The sequence below is a fragment of the Nelusetta ayraudi genome, unplaced genomic scaffold (genome assembly GCF_046127955.1).
Source record: "Nelusetta ayraudi isolate G7.1 ecotype Tasmania unplaced genomic scaffold, CSIRO-AGI_Nayr_v1 ptg000011l, whole genome shotgun sequence".
NCBI classification, from domain to species: Eukaryota; Metazoa; Chordata; class Actinopteri; order Tetraodontiformes; family Monacanthidae; genus Nelusetta; species Nelusetta ayraudi.
In genome coordinates, this window is record NW_027466061.1 from 26,377,684 (window position 1) to 26,401,772 (window position 24,089).

The following is a 24,089-nucleotide window of genomic DNA, read 5'->3' on the forward strand; positions in this document are numbered from 1 at the left end:
CAAACCAAGAGTGATCAATACGGGTGCTGCCACCACCGACCTGGTGACATTTTGCATCAACCGTCAACGACAATCTTTCGAAATTAGTTTGCGAAGAAAAGGGCAACAGAGCAGCGGCGGCGGAACGTGGCGGCGAAATGAAGATGAGAGGAAGAAAGACAGAGCTGGTAATTTGGGAAAGAATGAGAGGAGAGGAGAGCACCCGCTGAGCAGAAAATAGGTTTTTTACCATCTCAGTGTGTGAGATCACAATGAGTGCAGAGCTTCAATAAACGTCAGCCGGTAGCTGTGCGTGAAGACATTAGAAGGGTTGGGAAAGGGGGCAAATGAGGGACATCAGCTGGGAAAAGACTGGTGATAGCGACTGTAATGGGGTTTAGGAGGTCCCGGGGGGGGGGGCAAACTGGGGAGTCCTATTGGGGCGATATGTGCGATGTGTATGATTTGGAAACAGTGCAATTTTAAGGACATAACTGAAATGAGCATCTCAGCATGAGAGCGTGCGTTCATCTTTAAGAGCAATCATGAGATAATTATAAACATTTGGCGTTGAGTGCTGTCATTTAGAAATTTTCTGGATTCCAGAGGCAGCCAGAGTTTGGTTTCACTGCTGTGTATTTTTTTTTCTGTAAACCAGATCCAGATAAATCACCATCAATTAACAACAACCAATCATGACCCTATTGAATCCTTCACTCCCCTTCCTGTTTGCAAGATTCACCGTTTGGGGCGGTCCAAAGTCAAGAGTCCATGGATACAGGTTTCCACGGTCAAAAAAAAATGTTTTCCCGACCAATCACAGCAAGACTGAGTGCTGTCGCTGGTTTCAAACATGGAGAGTGCTTCTGATTGCGTCCTCTGTGGCTCCGTGGATCGTCGGAGGCTAACATGTATTCATTTCCCACAGTGCTTCTGGCTCTGCCCCGTCTCCAATCCGACGCCTGCGGTGTAGGAAAGCCGCAACGCACATCAAACGGGGCTCGTCAGTGATATTTTTCAGTGTGTTCTGGCCTTGAGGGACGTGGAGATGCGGAGCCGCTGACGAGTGTGAAACTGGGCCGTGTCGACCATTAATTGAGATCTTCTCCTGCGGCTTTAAATCCCAACGATAAGCAGATAAAACCCCGATCTGAAATGGGCTAAACGCACGTCATTTGGTGCTAATGCACCCCTAATTAAATCTGCAGAATTATGGAGATGAGGCTCCATTCCAGAACAGGCCTCGCGATTACTGAAGTTTCTGAATGCATAAATTATTACTGTTATTATTGTTATGCTACCTCCTCCCCAAGTTGCATCTGCATTCCCATGCATGTGTGTTTGCATCAGTGTTCCCATGCATGTGTGAAGCTGATCCGATTGGCTGTGCATCTGTGTACACGTGTGCAAGATTAGCAATAATAAGTCCTCTTCCAAAAAAGACCACTTGGATTTTCTAACAAAAGGTGCCAGTTCCTGTTTTGTAAAAATCACTTACTCTATTTTGTTAAAGAAATATAATAAAAAATATATTGTACATTAAATCTGAACTGGTGAGTGTTCTGTGAAATGTAGAATTTGTGCCCAATACCATAGTCCCACATCATAAAAAAGTTAATTGGATAAGAACTGGAATTTTATTTGAATAGGGACGTCGCAGTTTACCACAGTGTCAATACTTGGGCCTTTGCACGTCTCCAGTTGGGCATTTAAATTGACATTATTTCCAACACTGAGAAATGTAAATGATCCAATTTGTTAATACGACACCAAGCAACACAAGAAACTACATGACCTTGAATTTAAGTTATGTTAATAAAGCCGAGTGCAGTTTACTGACTGGTACCTGAATTTCTGCAAAATAAGACAAGCAGTTGGAAGTGTGTGCCTTGCAGTTTAGAGTTTGACTGCTGGTATGAAGATAAAAATTGAATGTTAATCGCTAGTAATGAGCTGCTCAGTTCCACTGATCTTCCCAATTAATAAGCTCACACATGTCTGACACGGGGTGTCTTCCATTGATCGCCACTCGTCGACTGGAAGGATGGAGGAGGAGGAATAAGAAGTGGGGGAGGAGGAGGAGGAGGAGGCCGGCTTTGGGTGGACGTTCTCTCACGTGCCGCAGGTTGGCCAACAGCTCGTCTGTTTGAGATCAAACCCCGCAGAGAGTCACGTCTTGGATTACAAACTGCAGGTGGGCTGGATAATCAGCGGCAGCCTGCTGAGAGAGAGGAGAGAACTTCTTGCCCGCGGCTGAGCAGCGAAGCGTAAAACCTTCAGCAAAACTGCAGTTGAGAGAGTCCAGATCCGCTTGTGTCTCCATGGACGTCAGCAGGCAGGGAAGTTTTTTCTGGTTGTGCTAACAGTTTCCGTGGCCCCTGACATCACACGCCGTTCTCTCACAGCACCGCGAGGTGAGCAGCAGTAATTTCTCCCTTCCATCATGATCTGCACGGGGAAAGATTACAGGGCGGAGCATTTTGGCTTCTGAAAACCTTAAATGAAGAACTTTGAGAGATTTGTTTTGCCAACGTGTCGCTGCTGAATTTGATATTAGAGAAAAGGATGCACACACCCAGGGGATTATTTCACATTTCCATCTGTGACAAAGCCCATAGAAGGATAGAAAAGCCAGTCAGGAGATGTTAAAATTTTCTCATTTAAGGAGGAAATGTTACCCAGTTGCGATAAAACTGACAACACTGCAGCATTCACACTGACATGGACATTGTTTCCAAGCTGGCAGAAGCTTCCTGTTCCTGTCACAGCTAAACCATGGCTGTAGAGTGTCCTAGACGTATTCTTAAAATGGTTCAGTTTTAAGGTTTCCAAGAGGGATCTGGGAGAACCCAGTCCTGAATGTCACAAAATGGACCAAAAGTCACAGAAGGATGATGACTAGCCTGTTTTCCGGCAATCAGTGGGATTAGAATCAATAAAATGCAGGAATTACAGCAAGAGGTTTTTTTTCCCCTCTGGCCGTTCTCAGCTATCTAAATAAAAACAGCATGTTTTCCTTCTACAACACACTATGAAGGTCAAAGGTCCTTGAATTGAATCTTTATTTAAAGAAAGAAGAAGAAACTGAGAAAGGTCATCCGTGACTGATGCATCCGTTTCCCCGTCAACGGTGTTCATCATCACCACCACCGTGCCGCCGCAGCAGCGCTGCATACTGATGGGAACCGAATTTCCTTCATCGCATTGGATTTCCTCTTGGCAGTCGATTAGTTGATGATGTTTTCTTCACTCGCGCTTTGATTCCCCCGCCTGATGCTGAAGATGTTGGCCGTCTATGATCACAGACGGTTTCGGGGAGATTTAAGCAAATCAAAGAGGGGAACGGCACATCTGAAGCGGTCTAATCATCCGGGCCATTTGAGTGTTTAAGGAGCCGGAGAAGCTAAGTGGCTCTTCACAGAGATTCTCTCCGATGTCCTCCGGCCCCGGCGCAGTGCCACGCGTTTCTACGCTCTCTGTGTTCCGGAGACGCTCTGGAATGCTGCCGCTGACGGATGTGCAGCCTCCCACGCTGCGATAGGGCGAACAAAATAAAACATGCAAATATATGTAGATTGTCTTGGCTTTTGTTGTTGGGAGTTCTTCTCGTCTTTCCGCTTCATTTAACAAGGAAATATCAGAGCTGTGCGGCCTCACTTTTCCCCCAGCAATCCACTTCCGCAAATTTGAATTTTCTTTCTTCTTCTTCTTGCGCTTGTTTTCCGTAGATTCCTTTAGATGCCGCAAAAAAGAAGAAATTGACCCCGCGAGTGAGTCATCTGATGATTCATTTCTAAAGGGAAAAAAAGGCCAGCTATTCTTGCATTGAAAGCCAAAACAAAGGTATGGGAGTGTGTGTAAAATCCGAGCTTTTCTTTTGAAAGAGACTGTGACTGACAAGTTCCATCTGACAACATGTTTAAAAATTTCACTGTCAAAAATGAATCACTACTGCATAGTGGAGATTTTTTTTTTCGTCTTTGCTCTCAAATGAGTGCAAAAGAACGGAATAAAACACATCATCGCTACGTTTGCACAGGGAAACAGATTGATGGGCAAACAAGCTCAGCGCATTTACCTGCTTTTCCATCATCTGCTAATGGGTTTCATTCGCCGAATCGCGCTGTTTACACGACCTCGTGGATAATCTGCCGACTCCATAAATCAGATGATGAAGGTTTTACCAGTGTGCATGCAAACACGCTCACAGTGCTGAGAGTGAACATCAGACATCTGTTCCCAGCCGTATCGCTCTCTCTCTCTCTCTCTCGCTCTCTTTTTTACCTCAGCATTAACATCCTGCTTCCCTGCGTCCTGCTCTGCTGGAGGAGACCCCCCGATGAGCCGCGGCAGGCTTCGAACTCGGCCCCTCAGTGGGTTCAGTCAGAACATCTTCCTCCTCCTCTTCCTCGTCCCCCTCTTGCTCCTCCTCCTCCTGCTCACGGTGGTGTGAACTCTGTGCAGCCCAGGACGGCCCCGTTGCTTCAGCTGTTTTCGAGGTGTCGGAGAGGAAAAAAGTAAACAAAAATTAATAATTCATTCACTTTGAAGTTTTTCTTTTTTTTTTGCCAACTTTGGTCATTAAAAATCCTCCATCTGGCTTCTGGGGTCTCTGAGAGAAACGGGCAGACAGCTGCTGGAGTCCCTGTCTCAGCTCCTCCTCCTCCCTTTTGACGCACGTCAGGAATTTACTCTGTTTCCGGGAGTCGACGTCGGACCGATGTTTTCCTTTCTTTGCTTGTCTTTGTTGCATCCCCGCGGGCTCAACCAAAACTATCTCCTACATCTGACTAAACCTTTCAGCGGCATCACACAATTACCCTGACATAAGACCAGAGATCGGCCACTTAAAACACATTAAGTGGCTTGTCGTGCAGCCGCCGAGGTGACAGTCGGCTGCTGTCGCTGTTCACAGGGAGCTTCTGGCAGGCGCCGTGCGCAGGGTTCTCACAATGGACAGAGGGAACAAGTACAGAAAGCTGGAAATGTTCGACACCCATGGAGCTGCTACTCCCACCCCCCCCCCGCTTTTTTCACTGTGCCGGAGTGTTCGGTATGAAACTTTAATAGGTAAGAAAGGGGTGAGAAGAGAAGAGAAGGAAGGAGAAGGAAGAGAGCAAAACTCAAATTAAACTTTTTCCCACTTTGGCTAAATCACAGAAATGAGGCTGATGTATCCAAGTGGGAACTTTGTCAGACTCCTTTCACATGCACTGATTAGGCTGCATCGTGAATGCCTCCCATTAGTGTTCCTAATCTATTAGAACCTGCTGAATGAATGTTTCTTCTGAGCTTTGACTTTGACAATTGTTCCCAGATTGTATTTTGTTATTTTAATGTATGTTACTGTACCTTCATTACGTTGTTATAGTTTTATTGTCCCAGTGATCATGTGTTTTGAGCAACAATGATGTCTCAATGCTTTGAATCACTGCCTTGTCACAAAAGCAAAAACAAACAAGCAAATTGAAAAATATACTTGCGTCTTCTTTAGTCTTCCAGACTGGATGTTATGTTTAAAAACAGAACAAATTCTGCAGCAGTACAACTTGACTGCGATCCCGAAGGTTCTGTAAAGCCAACTGGTCTAGTGGACTGGTTTGGCCTTTAAAAAACGAGAAAGGGAGTCAAATCTGAGATCTGTGCGCATCTTGAACAGACAAGGCAGATGTTTTGAAGGAGGACACTGTTGCTTACTCTGGAGGGATCCGCTGGTTTTCTCTTTGATCGCGCAAAGTGCTTCATAAGTAAATGAAAGTGGCTGTCTATGTTTACCTGGAAAGACCCTCATTAAACAGACGGGGAGGCCTCCGTTGCCACCTGCGTGGCTCCCTGGAGGACTGTTGCAGGTGCTCCAACCACCTTTCACCACTGCTGAGTGTAATGACTGGCATGATAGCAGGTTGGGAGAAGAAACCACGCCCCTTAATGTGGTCGTAAGAATAACAAATGACATGGGATTTCACATATCAGCAAAACACCTTTGTTGATAGAGTGGGCAACCATCAGGACCACCTCCAGGGCTTTGCCCCCTAGTGGTGGGTAAAAACTTGTGGTACTATTTGTTTTCAAAAACAAAGAAGAAGACATCCTCAAGGGAACAAAAACCTGTCCAGTCGCCGTAGCTCAATCTTCAAGACTGCAACGGCCTGGACGACTGAGAACCTTCACAGACAATGTGGCTTAAATTGATTTTGTCGAACACATTGTGTGGCATTTAATGTAGGAAACGTGCTTTATGAATATGAATTGACTGAAAGAAAAACACTCATCAAAATGTTTTATTCCTGTTTTTGGAGCCAAACAGAGAAACAAAACAAATTCATCAAACATGTTTCTGGCATTATGGCGGACTGGAACCAACAATCTTACAAAAGGTTCGGCTTAATCTGGGCTGTAGGCTCCACAGCAGGGAACACCAACAGCATTTATCACCAGGCCTGAATATCTCAGAGCTGCGAGTACGGTGGAGGATTTCCAAACGCAATAAAAAATTTATTTAGGGGTGACAACTTTGGCCAAGTCCTAATAAAAACAAAAATGGTTGTCACAGATGAATGGACAATTAAGTGCGTTGAGTCATCTGCAAACAACACAGTTACGCTCAATATAACATTAATTTGTAGGAAAAATTGATCCCACCCACGATTAATAAAGAAAAGGAATAAAAAACATGAAAATTCTGACCACCGATGACGAGGTCCAGCAGTATGATAAGACTCTGCAGGTATTGGAGGAATATTCTTTCTGTGTGTTTTTGTGTGTGCATATGATTTGTTTGTGCTTATCGATGATCGACCTGGCAGTGATGCTAATTTTAGACTGTTTTCTGAGGGACGTTTCAAGACTCAAACATTTCTGAAAAAGAGTTTTACGCAGAATTTTATTAGCAGCTGGAGCCCCCATTGGAAAAGATCAACCATCCAACCACCTCATTAGTTTACATGAGAGTACTCCCTTTTTTAAAAGTTGTCTGCAGGCTGTTTCTTAAATGGTCATGTGAAATAAAACTTTATAAAATAAAGTCTTCATGTCTTCGCCAAATTTTCTTGGCTCAGAAATCCTCTCTGAAGCAGCATTGTGATTTCAGAGGGTAAAATTATGTTTTTGAAGACTATGAAGATCAGAACAGACTCATGAACGTCTTTTTTTTCCTTAATTTTGAGCACAATGTTGTTTATGTCACACTAAAATACAGAATCAGGTCAGATATCGCAAGACGGTCAGGGGCGACACAATCTGTCTGAACCAGTGCCACTGGCTCGACTTTAAGCAGTCTTAAGTGCCTCCACCAGTTGAAGACCAGTGCTCCAGTGAGTCTTACCAGTTCACACCTTGACAAACTTGAAGTTGTAAAAGAAAAATCTCGACACATTTCCCCAGCTTGCTGATCAACCAATAAAATTTAAATACTCACACGTCCACATTAAGATGTTTAAATATTTACATATTTGGAAACAGCATCGACAACCTCCCACGCTGCCGGCAATTTTTTACACCTTACAAACAGAACAAAAAGAGATCAATTACGTCCCTTCCTGCTCTCTGGAGTCTGTGCACCCTCTTCCTGTCAGCGGAGTCCTGAGGCGTGACAGTGTGCCCCCTGGAGGCGAGCAGCGGTTCAAAGGGTCGGCAGGCCTCCGTGTTAAATGAAATACTCCTTTGGATGTTCGCTGCAGACGTTCTGAGAGTCAGCCTGGTTGCCGAAGGAGAAGTCTTGGCTGTCTCCCTGTTTGACGGCGTTCACTTCCTGGTTCCGATACGTCTCTTTTCGCCGGTAGTGGAACTTTGCGGCGATACCCAGGACGGCCAAAACAACAAAGATCACCACTGCGATGACGCCTGCAAGACAGAGGACAGATCAGACGGAGTCTAATCCCAGAAGATGGTTCATTTTAACAGAGCTATGTTCAGATCAGCTTCGCATGTAGTCTAGTGATGCCGCACTGCACAATTTATTGTTGTATTTTCTGTTTGGAGCCTCTTGCTACTGCTTTATTGGACCTTCTGTGTGTTAGGAAGGGAACAAAAACAAGTTGGAGGGTGGAGCCAACACCTCACAGGGGGCGTGGCTACTTGCCCCCTGCCCTCTACATCACCCAAGGTTGATTTTCAGAATTGTGTGTTTAAGCGCAGACACACTCAGGATAGAGACAATGACTGTTTGTTAGAAAATGGTAGATAATTTTGCACAAGTTCCCATCATGATTCACTCTTACACACATACTGTGTTCATTCTGTAGCCTCATTCAACCCGTGGTTTAGTTGTAGCTTCGCTAGAAGCTAGCCTTCCTGGCACCAACAACTATTAAAAATGCATAAGCACATCAAAACCTCGAATCTAGTTAGAAAAACAAACTTCTGCCAAAACAGAGATTCTAAGGACACACAAACCTCTAATCTACCATGCTGGACTGTGGTCACAGAGCTTTGTGAAGCCACTGTGAAGTGGAAATATGAATTCTGAATAGCTTTTCCTCCCCTGGGTGATGCTAATGCCTTTTTGCCTCAGCCTGGTTCGTCCCAGTAATCTCCAGTCAACAGACATCAAGGGGAATTTCACACATGCAAACACAGCTGGACTCCTGTGTTTGTTATCACAAGAAAGTTTGGTCCAAAACACAGCTAAAATATTGTTTTCTATATTTTCAGTATGTTACACGAGAGCGCAACAGTTTTTTTTTTTCAGATGCGTCTCCTTTTAGGTTCAGCTAAGGTGTAGATTTCTCACTTATTTCTCTTGGGTCGAGTGCTAAATTTTAATCAGTGCAGCCTTGACACAGGTTTTTCAAATAATGGAACGCCTCAGGTGACTTATCAATACACATGAAATGTGACCACCCTCACAGTGAGACAAGCTCAACACAGGATAAGTCAAATGGAAATACAAGGTGAATCAGGGCCCGCAGCACTGAAAGATGACATTTCTGTACCTCCAATTAGAGCAGAGTCGGTCCTCACGGCATTGACTAAAGGCTGACCTGAGCCCAGTGAGCCAGACTGGTCTGTAACAAAGGAGGAGACAGGGAGGTGAAATTAAATATAGTGAGAAAAATGAGCATTTCTTCAAGAGTATGGGAATGAAGACGATGTACCAAAAGGAAATTCAGTACGTTGTAATCAAAAGAGGCATGAAGAGAAATTCAGACATCACAGTCACCTCGACAAATGAAGGGTTTCAAATGAAGAAATAAAAAGTTGAATTTCTTGTCTTTTCATGTGATCTTTTTTTTTCTTTGTGCCGTGTATGAAGAAGACAATCTGTAGCATGAGTGGGTTATTTCGATGCAGCTTCAATAATTCCAGTTTGGAGTGCTGGGATCAAAGCGGGACAAACACTTGAACATTAAGGCTTTCCTTGCGCCGACAATTCAGAAGAACAAATTTAAGATTTTTTTTTTTTTTAAAACATAAGAAGTCGAAAAGATCCAGATCAGTTTTCTGAGTATTTGCTGAGAGGACAGAGGCATTAGACCAGTCAAGGTAATTGTGGTTGTAGTTGTAGAGGGTTGGACACAATATGTCTGTTCCCTGCAACAGCGGCTGACAAGCTCATTATCTGTCTGGCAGGTGTGCGGCAAACCAAGCGAGCTAAAAAAAAACATGACAGGCAGCGCTTAGTGGAGTGTCAGACTGTTTGATGCATTCCTACACAGCAAATTAGTCCACACTAGTGTGGGACATGTATGGCAGAAAAATAGTGAAAACTTAGAATAAAATCTCCTCCTTCCTTGACATCGACTGTATATAAAGATTAGAGTGGAGTCATTGCAATGCATGCCACCCACTGGTTTGTAAAAAACCTATTCTGAAGCCTAGAGGTCGGTTTCATGGTCACAGCGCCATCTTGAGCTCCGTTTTGAAACTGCAAGATTCCATATTAGGATTTGTAGGCGGTGGAGGTGATCAGAGGCTGGAACCTGAATGCAGTGTGTTCCCCAACACCCGCCCACCTGCCAGTAAGCCGACCAATGGTTGGATACTAAGCTTAAGCCGCATCTGCAACTTAATGGCAATTTTTACTCAAAATTCCACCGAATCAGACAAAATGGACATTAGAGCCAACTGGCTGAATTTCGTTATTTTCGTCGATTCTTTTGATTTAGACCAACAAAACTAACGTAAGCAGTGTGCAACAGTTTGAATTCATGGCTCCTTTCTGCATTGACAGCCAATCATTTTCAGTCTTTTTGCAACCGACTTTGGCAACCTGCCTACCAAAAAATAGAAGGTAGGTTTTTGCCACTTCTGCAATGACCTCCTTTTTGAAACTGAAAGCTCTGTCCATCTTTTTATACAGTCAGTGTTCCTACCTGACAGGTGGTGCGTGTCCTCCGCTGCGTAGGGATTGGCCGAGGCCGAGGAGCCGCAGCTGGAGCGGAGTAGCGGTCCGCTGATGATGACGGGGCTGGTGTCTGGGTGGAGCAGAGCCGCTTTGAGAGGGCTGATGGAGTTGAAGCGGACCAGCGACAGGCAGCCGCTGAAGCCCAGAGAGCCCAACCGGAGCAGGTCCGGGTCCAGATCGTCTGACGCTGCACAGAGAGACGATGCACAGAGAGGACAAGCAGGATCTCAGCGGCCTTTTGGGCTTCATTTAAACAGGTCAAATGCTTTTGACAAGAACATGATTTTCTTTCAAAGTTTTCTTCTGTTTCCTCTTTTTTGAGCTTAACAGATAAAAAAAAAAAATTAAGATCAAACTGACACAAGTGATGAGTAAAGAAATAAAGGTTTGCATTATCTCATTCACATCTTCCTTCTCCAGGCTTTATCTTTTATAGACTCAGATTTCATCATCCTAAAATCAGATTTCCTCTCTCAGTCTGTTGCATTTTTTTTGCTGTGTTTTCAAAAAGGTCAGCTCCAAACTCGCCAGCAAGTTTAGTTTCTGACTTCCCGCACCCCACTGCAGCATTTTGTTAACACACGTAGGTTTGAACTTTAAAATTCCAACAGCAAGCCTTCAGTCCACCTCTGTCTGCTGACGTTATCGGCTGTAATCCCTTCATCCCTCACCTCCACCGCAGCACAAACAGCTGCTGCAGAAAATCTGACATTTCATATGTAAACATCCACGCCTGTTAAAATGATGGAGAGGTGCCGGAGGGTCTCACTGGGACGGTTCTCCATGTTGATTAGAGCAGCAGGGAACGTGCACAGACACACACAGACACACACACACAGACACACACACACACAGACACACAGACACACAGACACACAGACACACACCCACACACACACACAGACACACACACACTCGCTCTGTTCCTTCCAGGTCCATTAGTGAGGCTGACGGATGACAGAGCTGCCAGAAAATCCACTCTCCCGCTGCTGCTCTGATCCGATTGGATCAGAGCTGATCTGATTGGACCCTCGGACAGCTGCGGTCTCGACAGAGGTCGGGACCGGTCACGTGCCGACACGGCGGGGTCAAAACACACCCGGCGCTCTGACAACATCACGCTGCTGTAGCAGGAAAATATCCAAGCAGATACTGTCTTCTGTTGCAGCTGGATAATGAAAGCGATGGATGAAAGTTTGTTGTCTGGTTTCCATTTTTCAACCAGATTTTTTAAATCATGTTTCTATCCTGTCAGTGAACTCCCCAGATGAGACACTTCCGCTCTGTGTTTCAGAAAGTCTTTGGTGAAATGGGTTATGAGTGAATTAGACCTGTACATGTGCCTATCTATAACTCTGTTTATGCAGTTTTTCTGATATGCACCTTTGTGCATGTGAAATGTATAACTATCCTATTTATGCAGAGTGACTAATCAGTTTGATTCTATCTTCCTGATTGAATCGATATTTGATTTGTTTGTTCGTTTTTTTTCCTCTTCGTTTTTTTCTATTTTTTCTATTTTTTTCTACTTTTACTTATTTATTTTGGTTTTTTTACATAAGTGTCTATTTACAGCTCTGTATATGCAGTTATGCTGATGCACAGTCATGTGCATGCGGGTTGTTTAACTACTTTGTTTATACTGTGTGACTTATTAGTTGGTTCTATCTTGATTGATTTGATCTTCGGGTTTTTTTTTTACCCCCTCTTATTTGGGATGTTGAGGAGTAATGTGTGTGTGTGTGTGTGTGTGTGTGTGTGTGTGTGTGTGTGTGTGTGTGTGTGTGTGTGTGCATATAGTCCAAAAATCAATAAAAATATTTGAATAATAATAATAAGAGTGAACTCCGCCCTCTGAACTGTCCTGTTTTTGTCCCCTTCCAGTCATGTGGAAGGTCCTACACGACATCATTTATATTAAGAAGCTAAATTCCAGCATTTCACAAGGAGGCTGTCAAGAGAGGGGCAATTATGCTGTTTTCTGGAGATCCAGGTTAGCATCAGACTGCTCCAGCCTTGACCTGGATGCAAAATGCATGTATAATTTGGAATCATTAGAGGGAGTTAAATATTCTGACAGAGAAACTTGGGGCCAAACGGCGACTCCAATATGAAAACCTGTTCATAGAACTTGGGCTTGAAATTGCGAAGGTTAATGTTGTTTTAACTGGATGCAAAATGCTGAGCACCTCGGTTGCTCCGCTCATGTGACAGACAAGACCAAAATCAAAGCACTGTCTCGTAAAAAGAGCTTTTCACTTTCACCTACCGTGCACTTTGCCCAACACCAACGACTTGACGGTGTTGAACTCTCCATCAGATGTCAGGTTGAATTCTTCAATGTCATTTTGGTCGACCTGGAAGAGGAAAAATATGTCCTAATTCATTTTGGGAAGTGGGACAATCTTGGTGGCGAATTTTAAAACCTCCTACCGCAGACAATCTAAGGAGGTTTTGTACTGAGGATAAGTTCTAAAGCACAGGGGAGTTGTAGCGTTGCCCCAAGTGAGGAGTAAAAAAAACCCCAACATCTTCACGTAGATCTGATGATGGAAGCAGATCAGATGCGGCCGATGACTGGGAGGTAAATCGCTGAAGGGAAGGTCACCTTGTAGTTCGCCGCTGTCGGCTGCTGGTTAGACGGCGCTCGACTCGTACATCATCCGCTGCTGCTAACAAGATAACACCCTCGCTGGATCCAGGCGTGATTAAAAATGCTTCATATTTCATCCAAAGCTGTTTATAATGTGCACTTTGTCCCCGCTGGCCTGTCGGTGGGCAGACGTAGTGCAGGGTTAGCACTTTCAGCGATATGGAAGAGAGCGCATGCAGTGTCTCACCCCACCCAGACCAGAGTTTCTGCACATGCCTGTGAGCCACGTGCTACTGGAGCGAACCCCATGCAGAAGTTCCCGTGAAAACAGACTGACTGACTGACTGACTGACTGACTGCAGAAAAGTCAGTCATGTATGCAAAATGAAATGCTGCATACATCTAATAAACAACATGTCCAGGCTCATCAGCGTTGCAACTTTGCTGAACTGAAGAGATGTTTACTTTATATATACATATATACAGTGGCAGGGGAGTTTTTCCCAGCCACTGTTGCATCTTGCTTGCTATATATATATATATATATATATATATATATATATATATATATATATATGCATATATATGTATATCTATCTATCTATTTATATGTATTTAAATATAACACAATAACACAAGTCTGAATTACTGCAGAGGAGGCAGAGCTACAGCCAGGTTTGAGCTGTAACAAAAACACAAATAGGAAGAAGCGTCATACTGTTTACAGCTGGTCAGATTGGTCCATTCAAGGTTCATCTAATCAGCTTCCAAGACGTGTTTAGATGGCCTTACCTGTGTCCAAACACTTTCTGGGCTCTTTCATGTGTGCAACAAACCCAGTGGCTCTGGGAATCATTCCACCAGGTTCAGCCTGGTGGAACCATAACCAGCACTGAAACTGCTGTTCTTTGAGCTAAAATCTGATGCCACTTTGTAAACAACTGTTAAAAGTGAAGTCTGTTTGCTTTGGTTTTTTGATTTTTGGTGACCTGGCAGAAGGAGGACAGTGCTTTTTTTTTTTTTTTTAATTACTCATGGGTTCAGCGACCTCGTCTGATCTGACAAAGTTGACAGTGGTCAACTTTGGTCACGCCGAGGTTTTTACCTGCACCGAGACGGAGTCCAGCACTCTGCTGACGCTGATGCTGTGTAGCTGCCCGTCAGCCAGACTCATCACTCTGCTCCTCAGCACCTCGGCCTCCCTGCTGCTGTCCAGCTTGTACCTCACCTCCAGCATGTCTTCACGCACACGTACACACACACACACACACACACACACACACACACACACACACACACACACACCTTCAGATCTTAGATGTCACATGCAGCTTCAGAAACTTTGCATCATCATCATCATCATCATCATCATCATCATCATCATCATCCCCATCCTGAAGCTGACCTTGTCCCCCCGCCAAATCTTCACTAACAGGGTAAACACACTTAATCCCTCCAAGATAAATCTTAATATTTTAATTACGCAGTAGTTTCTCCATTAATAAAGATTGGAGCGTTAAGAGGATGAGAACTAATTCCCTATCAATTACAGAACTAATCCCGCTAATTCTCCTCACATTCACGCAACAGGAAGTGCAGAGGGACTGTCCTTGTTGTGAAACTGGAGGAGCGGCTGAGGTTGAGGCTGAGGCTGAGGCTGAGGCTGAGGCTGAGGCTGAGGTGTTCATCACCCGTCACTGATGCAGGCGGCACTTCACGGGTGTGAGTGGGTGAGCACCAGCAGTTTGCTATCCAGGCACCAGCGATCCCAGTGGCCGTCCTTCGGCCGGACCAGTGAGGAGGTTCTGGAGTCGACGGTGGAGGCAGTTTACAGAGGCGCCCCTATGGTTTTCTTTGGGCTGAGGAGGCGCAGCTACAGGGAAGCAGCAGCCGCGGGGAAGCAGCAGCCGCGGGGTGCAGCAGGAGAGCGAGCTCTCAGGGATTTAATTGGACACTTTGGCTGGCACTAGTGCGTTTAACTTTAGCTTGGAGAGCTTAAAGTGCTGCTGTCCGTCCGCTCTCTGTCATTCATTATTAGCAGGAAAAGGTTCCAGGAGAGAGACGACCACTTTAATCGACTTCAGTTTTAAGTTTCGCCTGCTCCTTCAACAACAACAAAAACAACAACAGATGCTAACAAAAACTTAGAAACTAATTTTTCCAAGCCCAAATTTAACACATATTAATTACTTTTTAACCTTATCGTGACTCATCTTGTGGCTGCCAAGGTTTTCACTTCCATGCACGACTGATGAATCATTAATCAGACGTCTGGAGAAGATTTAGAAGACGGCAGCCGGCAGAGTCAGGATGGACTTAAGGGGCCTCCAGCTAGGTGTTGACTCCACCCTCATTGTTGTTCTTTTTCTTGCCTTCCAAACAAGTGGGAAGTCCAAGAAGCACCTGTTTTAGCAGAAGACTGTAAACAGAGGGCTAAACAAAGAGCTTTACTGGATATACTAAGATCATGAAGCTTCTCCACTAGAATCTGGGATGAAGAATCTGAAGACTGGGACCATCTGGGACCTTTAAATTATGTGTGGTGTCTTGTCCCAGTGGCTGCAAGGGTTGTGTGTATTTTGACCTGACCTGATGACTGAAATGATTCAATAATTTAGGGTGTTTTTTTTTGTTTTGTTTTTTTTGCTCAGTCTAGTTTTTCTAGTTCCTCTTTTTACTTATCAACATTATTTTTCACTGCCTCTGCCTTCAACTTCGTTTCCTGTTTTTCATCCTGCTGGATTTTTTCCATTTTATTCTCTAATTCTCCTTATTTCTTTCACATTTTCTTCCTTTTGCTTCTTGTGTGGCTCTCTCTCTCCATCTCTCTCTCTCTCTCCCTGTCTGCACTGCTTCTCTCTGCCTGGCTCCTGTTTGATTTTCCTCAAGATCAGAGAGTGTTTCACAGCCTGCAAGGCTCGGTGGTGGAGCTGTTGGAGGGTTTTCAGCCGGCCACTGATGAAGGCCGAGGTCTGGAGGTGCTGTGGAGGTGTTTGATCCTGATGGGGAGCAACATCAAGGAGACGACCCCTTGTAAGATCCGCCGTGCTCATCTTCGCCCTCAGGCTGCGTGAAGTGGATTTAAAGAATTCTCTTTGAGGGGGAGGGGCGTCCGTGCACCGGGGCGTCTTCAAAATAAGAGTCGCGCCCTCACCGTGCTGGTTGATGAGCAGCGCCAGGTACTCCCTGTAGTAGGAGCTGACGTAGAGGAGCACGGCCGGACTCTGCTGCGTCCTGAAGCTCAGCGACACGTTCTCCGCCCTCAGCGTCACGTCCGAGTAGATGGAGGACGGCTCGGCGGCAGCGGCGGCACTGCTGCTGTTCCTCGCCAACTCATACGGCTCCTTGAAGGTGTAGCTGACCGACGTCTCCGGCTTGAAGCTGGCCGACACCTCTGGAGGAACACAGGTAGAGCTGAACCGCCTAGAAGTGCAACCTTGTCATGGTGTAAGATGACTGTCAAAAATACATATTCTGACCATTATAACCTGTAGTTTTAAGCATTTGTTTGATTAACTTAAATTAAAACTTGCATATTATACTAAAAATGTAATTATGCTTTGGTAGATAGACTCACTAAAATGAAATGAATGCTATCAGAACAGTAGGAAAAAACAATTTATACTTTGCCCGTAATGCTGAGCTTAATCTCAGGGGATCAGATGCACTGCTTTTGTCGGCCATCTGTCAATTCTGAGAGCAGCTTTTTAATGAATATATATTTTGGCAAAAGATAAGGTGTCAAGGTGCAAATGAACTGCCAAGACAACTGAAAGACTGAGCTGAGGTCTGATTATTTTTCCCTATCGGTGACCTCAACTCTTTTGTGTTTTTTCGGCTCCTTACTAACAAAGTAAATTTGTGTTCACAGTAAAAAAAACTTGCGGCAACGTTTTAAAAATGTCGTGGTTAATCCTGCGCAAATCATTCACAACTATCAAACACCTGGCGCTTCGTCGCTATGACTCAATGCGACGTGGCAGAGGAGTCAGTTGGGGGAGGGGTGACAGAGTGCTCGAACACGCTGGCCAAAGGGTCAATGTGATGACGCATTATACAGCTGAGTTACGCATCTAATAAGAAATCCAAGTAGGACATGACACGTCCAACATTTGCATTTGTCAATAATCTCCTGCTTCAGAGTTGCTCCATGAGTGCAGTGAAAAAGGCTTCTTAACCTTTATCTAATGGCAGGTAAACACCCACGGAGGAAATTACTCATATTTTTTCATCGGTATTCCGAACTGCACGCAGCTCCGGGGAACTCAGTTCATTATAACTGCCTCTGTGCCCTGAAAACTTAATTAGAAGTCGTCAAGACTGTGACCGATGTGGAGGAAGAAGCCAACTCCCGCTGCCAGAGCCCCTCCCCCCGCTGAGCTCTGGCACAGAACCCAGTCAAAGCAGGGCAAAAGCCACCGGGGAACCTCGCTCAGGTGTTTTGGGAGTGCACCTGTGCTGCAGAAGACTCCGGTGTAGGCCGAGGGGCTGCAGTCGCAGCGGAAGCCGCTGTCTCGCTCCAGGCAGCGGCCCTGGTTGCGGCAGAAGGAGCCGTAGCTGCTGCAGTGACCCGGGCAGCCGGCTCGGACCCCCGGCGTGATCCTGGCCCTCTCCTCCAGGTCCAGCGTGACCCCGTTCAGCTGCAGGGAGCGGATGCAGCCCCGGAAGCCCTTCTGCCTGGACGCCGTGCCGCCTGGGAACAGGAGAGAAGTCGGACAATGTTTATGTTTCCCTTGTGTGGTCGCAAATACGCCTTAATGTATCTGCAACACAGCCGCCTTCTCTGCTATTTCTGACGTTTCTTTCCCCCATCCTGTCATTTACAGCGGATCAATGTCTTGCCTCACCTCCCCCACAAGATCTAAACCATCAAAGGGTTTCTTAGGAAATGCCACATAAAGAGTAAAGAGGCGATGAGCTGCACTGGCAGTATAGGAACACAGCTTTTATCAGTTGTATACAGCCCGTTCAGCCGGTACGCTACACTCCGCAGGAAGACAGCGCTATGCTTGACATTACACAATGCATTGACCTCGCCTGCTACACAGCGGTCCGTCCCTTCTGGAACAGCCAATCATTGCAGATATTAAAGAAACATTATTGATATGACCTTGATTCTAAATAGAGCCACAGTGGCAGATGCAAGAGCGATGATTCATAAAGAATAAAGGTCCAAACAGCACTTTCATTCGGGAAGCTTGTCAAAGCAACGCTTCCTACACGTACAACTCTCTCCACGTCGCACAAAGAGGCCACTTCCACGTTCAAAGCAAACAGAGGAGCTTAACCACGAGGCTACCACACAGATAGATGAGAAAAGAACGCAACTGGAAATAAATAAAGTGCACATCTCAACAGAGCAGTCGAGCCATCAGTGAGCAACAGGCAGTTTATCACGATAAAGCCTAGGCACCCTTTTTCTCAGAAAAGATAAAAAGAAGATTTTTCTTTTATTTATTGCAGACACATGACACTTTCTGCAGAGTTAATCTTTGACAAGTTTTTTTTTCTTCCTAAGTGCTTTGGAGCCAAGAGCAATCCAAGTTCTCCCAGTTTATTTGTTCGAAAGAATTCAGTTTCAGAAACTGTCGAGTTAAATCAAAGTACGTTTCCCAAACAGCGGCTAAAAGTGGGAGAAAGAAATACACACAAAAAATGAACATCGTCAATCTTGGGCGGCTAATTCTGTTGCAATCACTGCTGTTGTGTTTCAGCACTCAAAGGCTCCTGGTCCAACGCTGTTGTGGGAGAACTTTCTTTGTCTACAATCAGAATCGGCACCGTTTCCTAAAAACCCTCCACGAGGGGAGCCGCGTCCGCTGTGCATGGATTATTTCTTCTTCCTGCCACCGCCATGTAAACAGCAATTAAGGCGGCTGGAGGAAGGAACAATGGTGTGAATGGTGAAAGCGTGCCAGGCAACAACACGGCTTATTAATCACAACGGAGGATTTCTCGGCCTCAGAGCAGCGAAGCAGGATTATGACTTGTAAATACAGCGCACGCTGAAATACGGCTTATGCATTCATAAACAAACCCAACAGCGTGCCTTCTGATTCGAACAATGAAAACAGTTTGCTTTATGAGAATTATATATGCACAATACACGTGGGATTTATGGCCTGTGCCCAATGCAATAAGTCCGCGTGACGATGCGCCTCTGCGGTTCATGAATAAAACTATAAATGGCAAAACATTCCATGTGTGCAGCTGCCGAGCTGAAAAGATTCACACTGTGGATGTAATATAAGAACTGTAAAGTGGGCTTGCAATGTGGCAGCAGGCCATTTTTCCAGTGGCAATGCGAGGTACTGCGGGCCAAAAATCCACTGTGGCCCAAAAAGCATTTTAACCAAAAAGTAAAATAAATTAAACGCCTGTAAAATGATTGACAGGGCATTTTCAGCTTGGAACTTGGTTCATAATAAATATATATTTTTATTTTTAAGTCATGGACTTAACGGAGGCATGATGGGAAATGATGCGACTGTGCTTGCTCTGTGGACCACACAATGCGAGAAGTAACCCCGACGCCAATTCAGGACGGTGAAGTTTTTTGGCGGATGCGTTTCATGTTTCACACATACAGTAAGGATCGTTGAAACAAACAGGAAGTGCCTGGAGCGACAGTGGATATCCTCTACAGGAGACGCGGTTAGCTTCACCAAAGTCACTGTCTTGAAAGGTTTCAGTAATCATTTCATCACGACTCAGTGAAATTTGTGGATTCAGGCAGAACAGCGTCCCCTAGTGGCCCAGCATAGGACTGTTCCAAATCTTTCTAAACTGGACAAGGTGCTGGGCAGGCAATCAAAGATAAACAGTTCTACTGCAAGCCAGCAGGGGGTGTTGTGGGAGCCCTTATCTCTGTTACAAGTCAGCGAATAATACAAAGAAAGACTGTGCGTGTGTGTGTGTGTGTGTGTGTGTGTGTGTGTGTGCACGGTTTAAAAGACTGTGAAGAAAGTGTGTAAATATTCATGAGAGGCCCTGATTTGCAATTAAATTGCGCTTTAACTGCCAAACCAAAGCTGCTGGCGCAACTTTGTCGTCGGCACTCACTCGATGTTTAAGCTCCTCGCTTTTAATTCTTTTAAGCAAACAGTTGCCGCTCGGCTCGTCAAGGACCCCTCGACGGAGGCAGCGACGGAAGTTCTGATCACTTACAAAAAGTGCCGTTCCTCTCGAATGAAAACCTTAAACACGTGTCAGTCGTCAACACGTCCGTTGGCTGACGAGCTCGGCTGACAGCGGCGCCCTCGGAGCAGAGCCTCGGCTCACACACACTTAGCCAATCAATATTCAGCAACACGGCGGCGCCCACCCGCCACCCTGGCTGCCGTCTGTTGGCCGGCTTCCCCTCGGCAGCGCGTGTGTTTGTCTAGCGCCGCAAAGTGACACGCATAATGTTTGCAGGGTGATACATGCTGATGATAAATTATGGATTTTGTGACAGGCCCGGACTTGAGTTGCAGTGATGAGTCGGAGACAAACTGGGCAGCGGCGCCGGATTGTTTCACCGCCCTCGCCCGAGGAGGAGCGCGTCGCTCGCCGTTCGTTATGGCGCCGCCCACGGACGTGCGCTCTGTTCTTGGGCGTGATCACAAACCGCCGAGTCAGCACTTTCATTCTCAATAGCGCTGATCTGACAAATAAAAGTTTCAGGCTCCTGAAACAGAGTCTGCAACCTTTCCAAAGTGTGACACAGCCTGGAGGAAGACGTCGCATCAGACTTGCACGGCGAGTCGGTGGATGAAACGGCAGCAGAGCCCAACAAATGTGCCGATTCAGCAACGCTCACGGCCGATAATCCTCCGGAAGCAAGAGGAATTAGTCACACGGTGATTAGCGTGCGTGACGGAGGAGACGGTAAAAGCAAAATAAAAACTTTATCATCGCGGGGTGTGATTCCTGACGGCCACTTCCCGCCTGCCCGTGGCTTCTCTGCGTCTTCTCACCGATGAAGAGCTGGGAGTTGAGCTGCAGGTGGAAGTGTCCGTCGGCGGGAAATTCCCGTGCCTCAACCGGAAGCTCGTCCAGCCGGAGCGACGCCTCCTTGACGTTCCGCTCGGCTCGGACTCGGTGCCAGCGGTCGTCGTTGAGCGGCACGGCGGACTGGACGCCAACCTCCAGTGGCCCGTTGCCCACGTCGAAGGAGAAGACCACCTGGCTGGAGGCTGGACGAGGGGAAGGAGGGAAAAAGGAACGGACACAACAGGAAACAGAATCAGGAAACTTTCCTGTCTTGCGGTGACATGGAAAGCTGCTCCGACGTGGCTCATCGTACACAAGTGTCACAAGAAAGATTTCCTGCCTAATCTTTGGTCTCAGTGAAGGTAAGCAGAGATCAGAGGAGCTTCTCGTTCAGACTGCTGCGCTGATCCCAAGTCAGTTTAGAGGAGGGCAGGTGTGTCGGCCTTCATCCTGCACGGCGCTACTCTCGGTGACACACATCCCAGCTGCGGCGAGCGCTAACTTTGTTTTGAAACTCCTGTTAAGGTGTCTGGAGTCACAGCAGGGGGACATCAGTTTCCCTGAGGAGGGAGAGGGTGGAGGGGGACCTCTGATGTGGCTGCGCCGTCGCGCATCGCTACAGTCGACATCACGAGACAGCGCAGCAGAAAGTATGGACGGCCAGAAAATCACTTGATTACTGGTAATCAACTCGAGGGGCATTGTCAGATTCCTCCTGTTCTGCCTGAAGTTGCAGAAATACGCAGCTGTCAAGTTGCTGCAGCACATCAACAATCAAGTTACCACAAAGCTTCTCATTTGTTTCTGTCAAGACCAAAAACCGAAACCAGTTGGGGCTTTAACAGAGCAATTCAAAAATATCTGCCTGGCGGTTAGAAGGATTTAGCAGGAGTTTGCAGTAAATTGGCTGTACATATTGTACTGTGGTTGTTTTGTGGTTAGCGCTGTTGCAGCAGGAGGGTCAAGAGGGTCATGGTCAGGCAAGAGGCCCAAACAGAAATAATTTCACTTTCCTTGGGGATCTTGGGGATCTTGTCTCCAAGAGATTTCGACTGTCACCTCTGGGATTTTCTTTTTCTTTCAACACTTATCCACATTTAAACTGTCAAGTTTCGAGACACGTCATCTAAATCGCACCGGCGTCTCCGCCCCGGGGGGCAGCCGACTCACAGCTCAGCTCGATGCGGATGAAGTCCTTGATGCCCAGGTTTTCCAGGAAGACGCCGGAGGGGGCGGTGGTCTTGAACAGGAAGGAGATGTCGGCGCTCAGCTCGGCTTGGAAGGTGGGGAAGTGGAGGTACGACGTCTCCTTGTCGAAAAAGGCTGCGTTCCAGAAATTCTCTTGGAGACGTGGCAGAAAGACACTTCAATGAAACTTCAACAGACGGAGCGCAGCTTTCAACTTATGAGCTATAGTGATAGTGATGGCGGGGCTTCTGCTGCGTGGACGTGTTCGAATAATTATGTCATTGTAACTTCGTGGCGCTGGTTGGAGATATAAAAAAAAGAGGAGGAAGCCACCACGACTAGCAGAGAGAGGAAGAGTCTTTGACTTGCAGCGCATTGAATGAATAGCAAACACATACTTTTATTTATGGAGTCAAACAGAAAAGTGAAAAGCAACTCTTAAAATGAAAAAGTGTGTGAACCTGTGAATTGAGGTCATGAAAACATGATGGATTTTAGGATGTGTGTGACTGACAGAAGACTGAAGCAATCGCATAGCAAATCTACTTTTAAAAAAATAATAAAATTAAACAGTTCACAGAGTCACAAGAACTCACTGTCTCCATGGCAACGGAGGGGTCCCACCCTGTAGGCAGCCTCTGAGCCCGGCCTCCGGATGTCCCCCAGCACCAGGGAGCGGACGGGCAGGTTCTCCTTGTGGGTGAGCAGACCCGAGTCTTCAGCCCTGAGGAGCAGCAGGAGGTGTGAAGGAAGAGCAATAACACGGGATTCTTTTTCTCAAAACCCAAAAGCTCGTGGCGATGGAGGAAGTAGAAAATCAAGAGCAAATGGTAAAGATGAGTGGAACTGGACGCAGCCGCCGCCTGGGATTTTTGCCAAATGATATCTAAGCCACACGGACAGTTGCAATTCTGTCGATGCCAATTTCTCTGACAGCGATCTTCTCAGATAGAGGAGTCCAGCCGGACGACCGCGTATGTGTCTCCGCCCCCCCAGTTATCAACCCGTCATCGCTTGGTTGGAATTTCCACATATTTAGTCCCAAAGTGTCCTACTGAATTAATGGACTTGCTGATCAAAAAAAGAATCCCAGCTGTTCAACTCAAGGGCGGCCTGCTACACTTCTGACTAGAATTTGCAAGTATGCCGTAAAAGATCCAAGCAGACTGACATTTTAAGCGGCTTTTAGTCGACCTGTCAGAAGCTGCGTTCAGACTGCAGGGTGAATCCGATTCAATTCCGATCCCGATTTTTAGGGCTGACTGTCCACACTGTTGTTAGCAAGTGTTCAAATGGGATGTGGCTCTGTTCAGACTGGGCCACATTATTAACCCATCTCCGGAGCGGAGGCGTAGTCCAGCGTAGCATGTAGTGTGTGACGTCATATCATTGCGACAGTGGCAACAATGGACTTGTTGCTATACATGGCCTGCAGCTTGGCTTGAATTGAGCTATCTCCCCACAAACTGATGAGGCAAAACCGATCGGTGCGTTTGGAGCTGTTCAGACTGAGATGCATCTATCTAAATGTGATTTGAAACTACCCCCCCAAAGCTGGTTTCAATCCGTTTGGCAAAAATGTGGATTTTGGCTGGCGGTCTGAACGCGACTTTATAGACTTGAGTACACTCTGCTTCGAATGGTGTTGCGTTGAAATTGCTCCCAAGGCCGTTAGTTGTTGATGATGTCATTTATTAACTGAAGTTCATGTTATGATCCCAGCAAATAAAACTTGGAAAATACAACGGCGGCGGCGAGAAAGTGAAGTACCACTCGGCGCGGCCGGCGTCACAGTTGCAGTAGTGCTGCGGGTCCACGCAGTCGCCCTGCAGGCCGCACACACACTGCTGGCTGCCCGGCTGAGCTCCTCCCCAGTAGGTCTGCACCCGGTCTGCACCCGGACCGCCCATCCACCAGCTGAACGGAGAGCCCTCTGGAGGACACATACACACACACACACACACACACACACACACACACACACACGCGTGCGCACACACACACACAGGA

At 46.2% G+C, this 24,089-nt stretch overlaps 1 protein-coding gene across 1 annotated transcript in view; it reads right to left on the reverse strand.

The window, feature by feature from the left end:
• Positions 1 to 6,710: 6,710 nt before the first annotated feature.
• Positions 6,711 to 24,089, reverse strand: part of LOC142885618 (contactin-associated protein-like 4) — a 58,962-nt gene continuing 41,583 nt past the window's right edge. The window contains exons 14-24 of the mRNA XM_076022256.1: positions 23,850 to 24,012; positions 22,676 to 22,803; positions 22,062 to 22,232; positions 20,876 to 21,094; positions 17,371 to 17,610; positions 16,072 to 16,311; positions 14,023 to 14,156; positions 12,594 to 12,681; positions 10,293 to 10,511; positions 8,913 to 8,984; positions 6,711 to 7,821 (exon numbers count right to left, since the gene is read on the reverse strand). Of these exons, the coding sequence (XP_075878371.1) occupies positions 7,625 to 7,821; positions 8,913 to 8,984; positions 10,293 to 10,511; positions 12,594 to 12,681; positions 14,023 to 14,156; positions 16,072 to 16,311; positions 17,371 to 17,610; positions 20,876 to 21,094; positions 22,062 to 22,232; positions 22,676 to 22,803; positions 23,850 to 24,012 (1,871 nt within the window). The 3' untranslated portion in view covers positions 6,711 to 7,624. The remainder of the gene's footprint in view (positions 7,822 to 8,912; positions 8,985 to 10,292; positions 10,512 to 12,593; positions 12,682 to 14,022; positions 14,157 to 16,071; positions 16,312 to 17,370; positions 17,611 to 20,875; positions 21,095 to 22,061; positions 22,233 to 22,675; positions 22,804 to 23,849; positions 24,013 to 24,089) is intronic.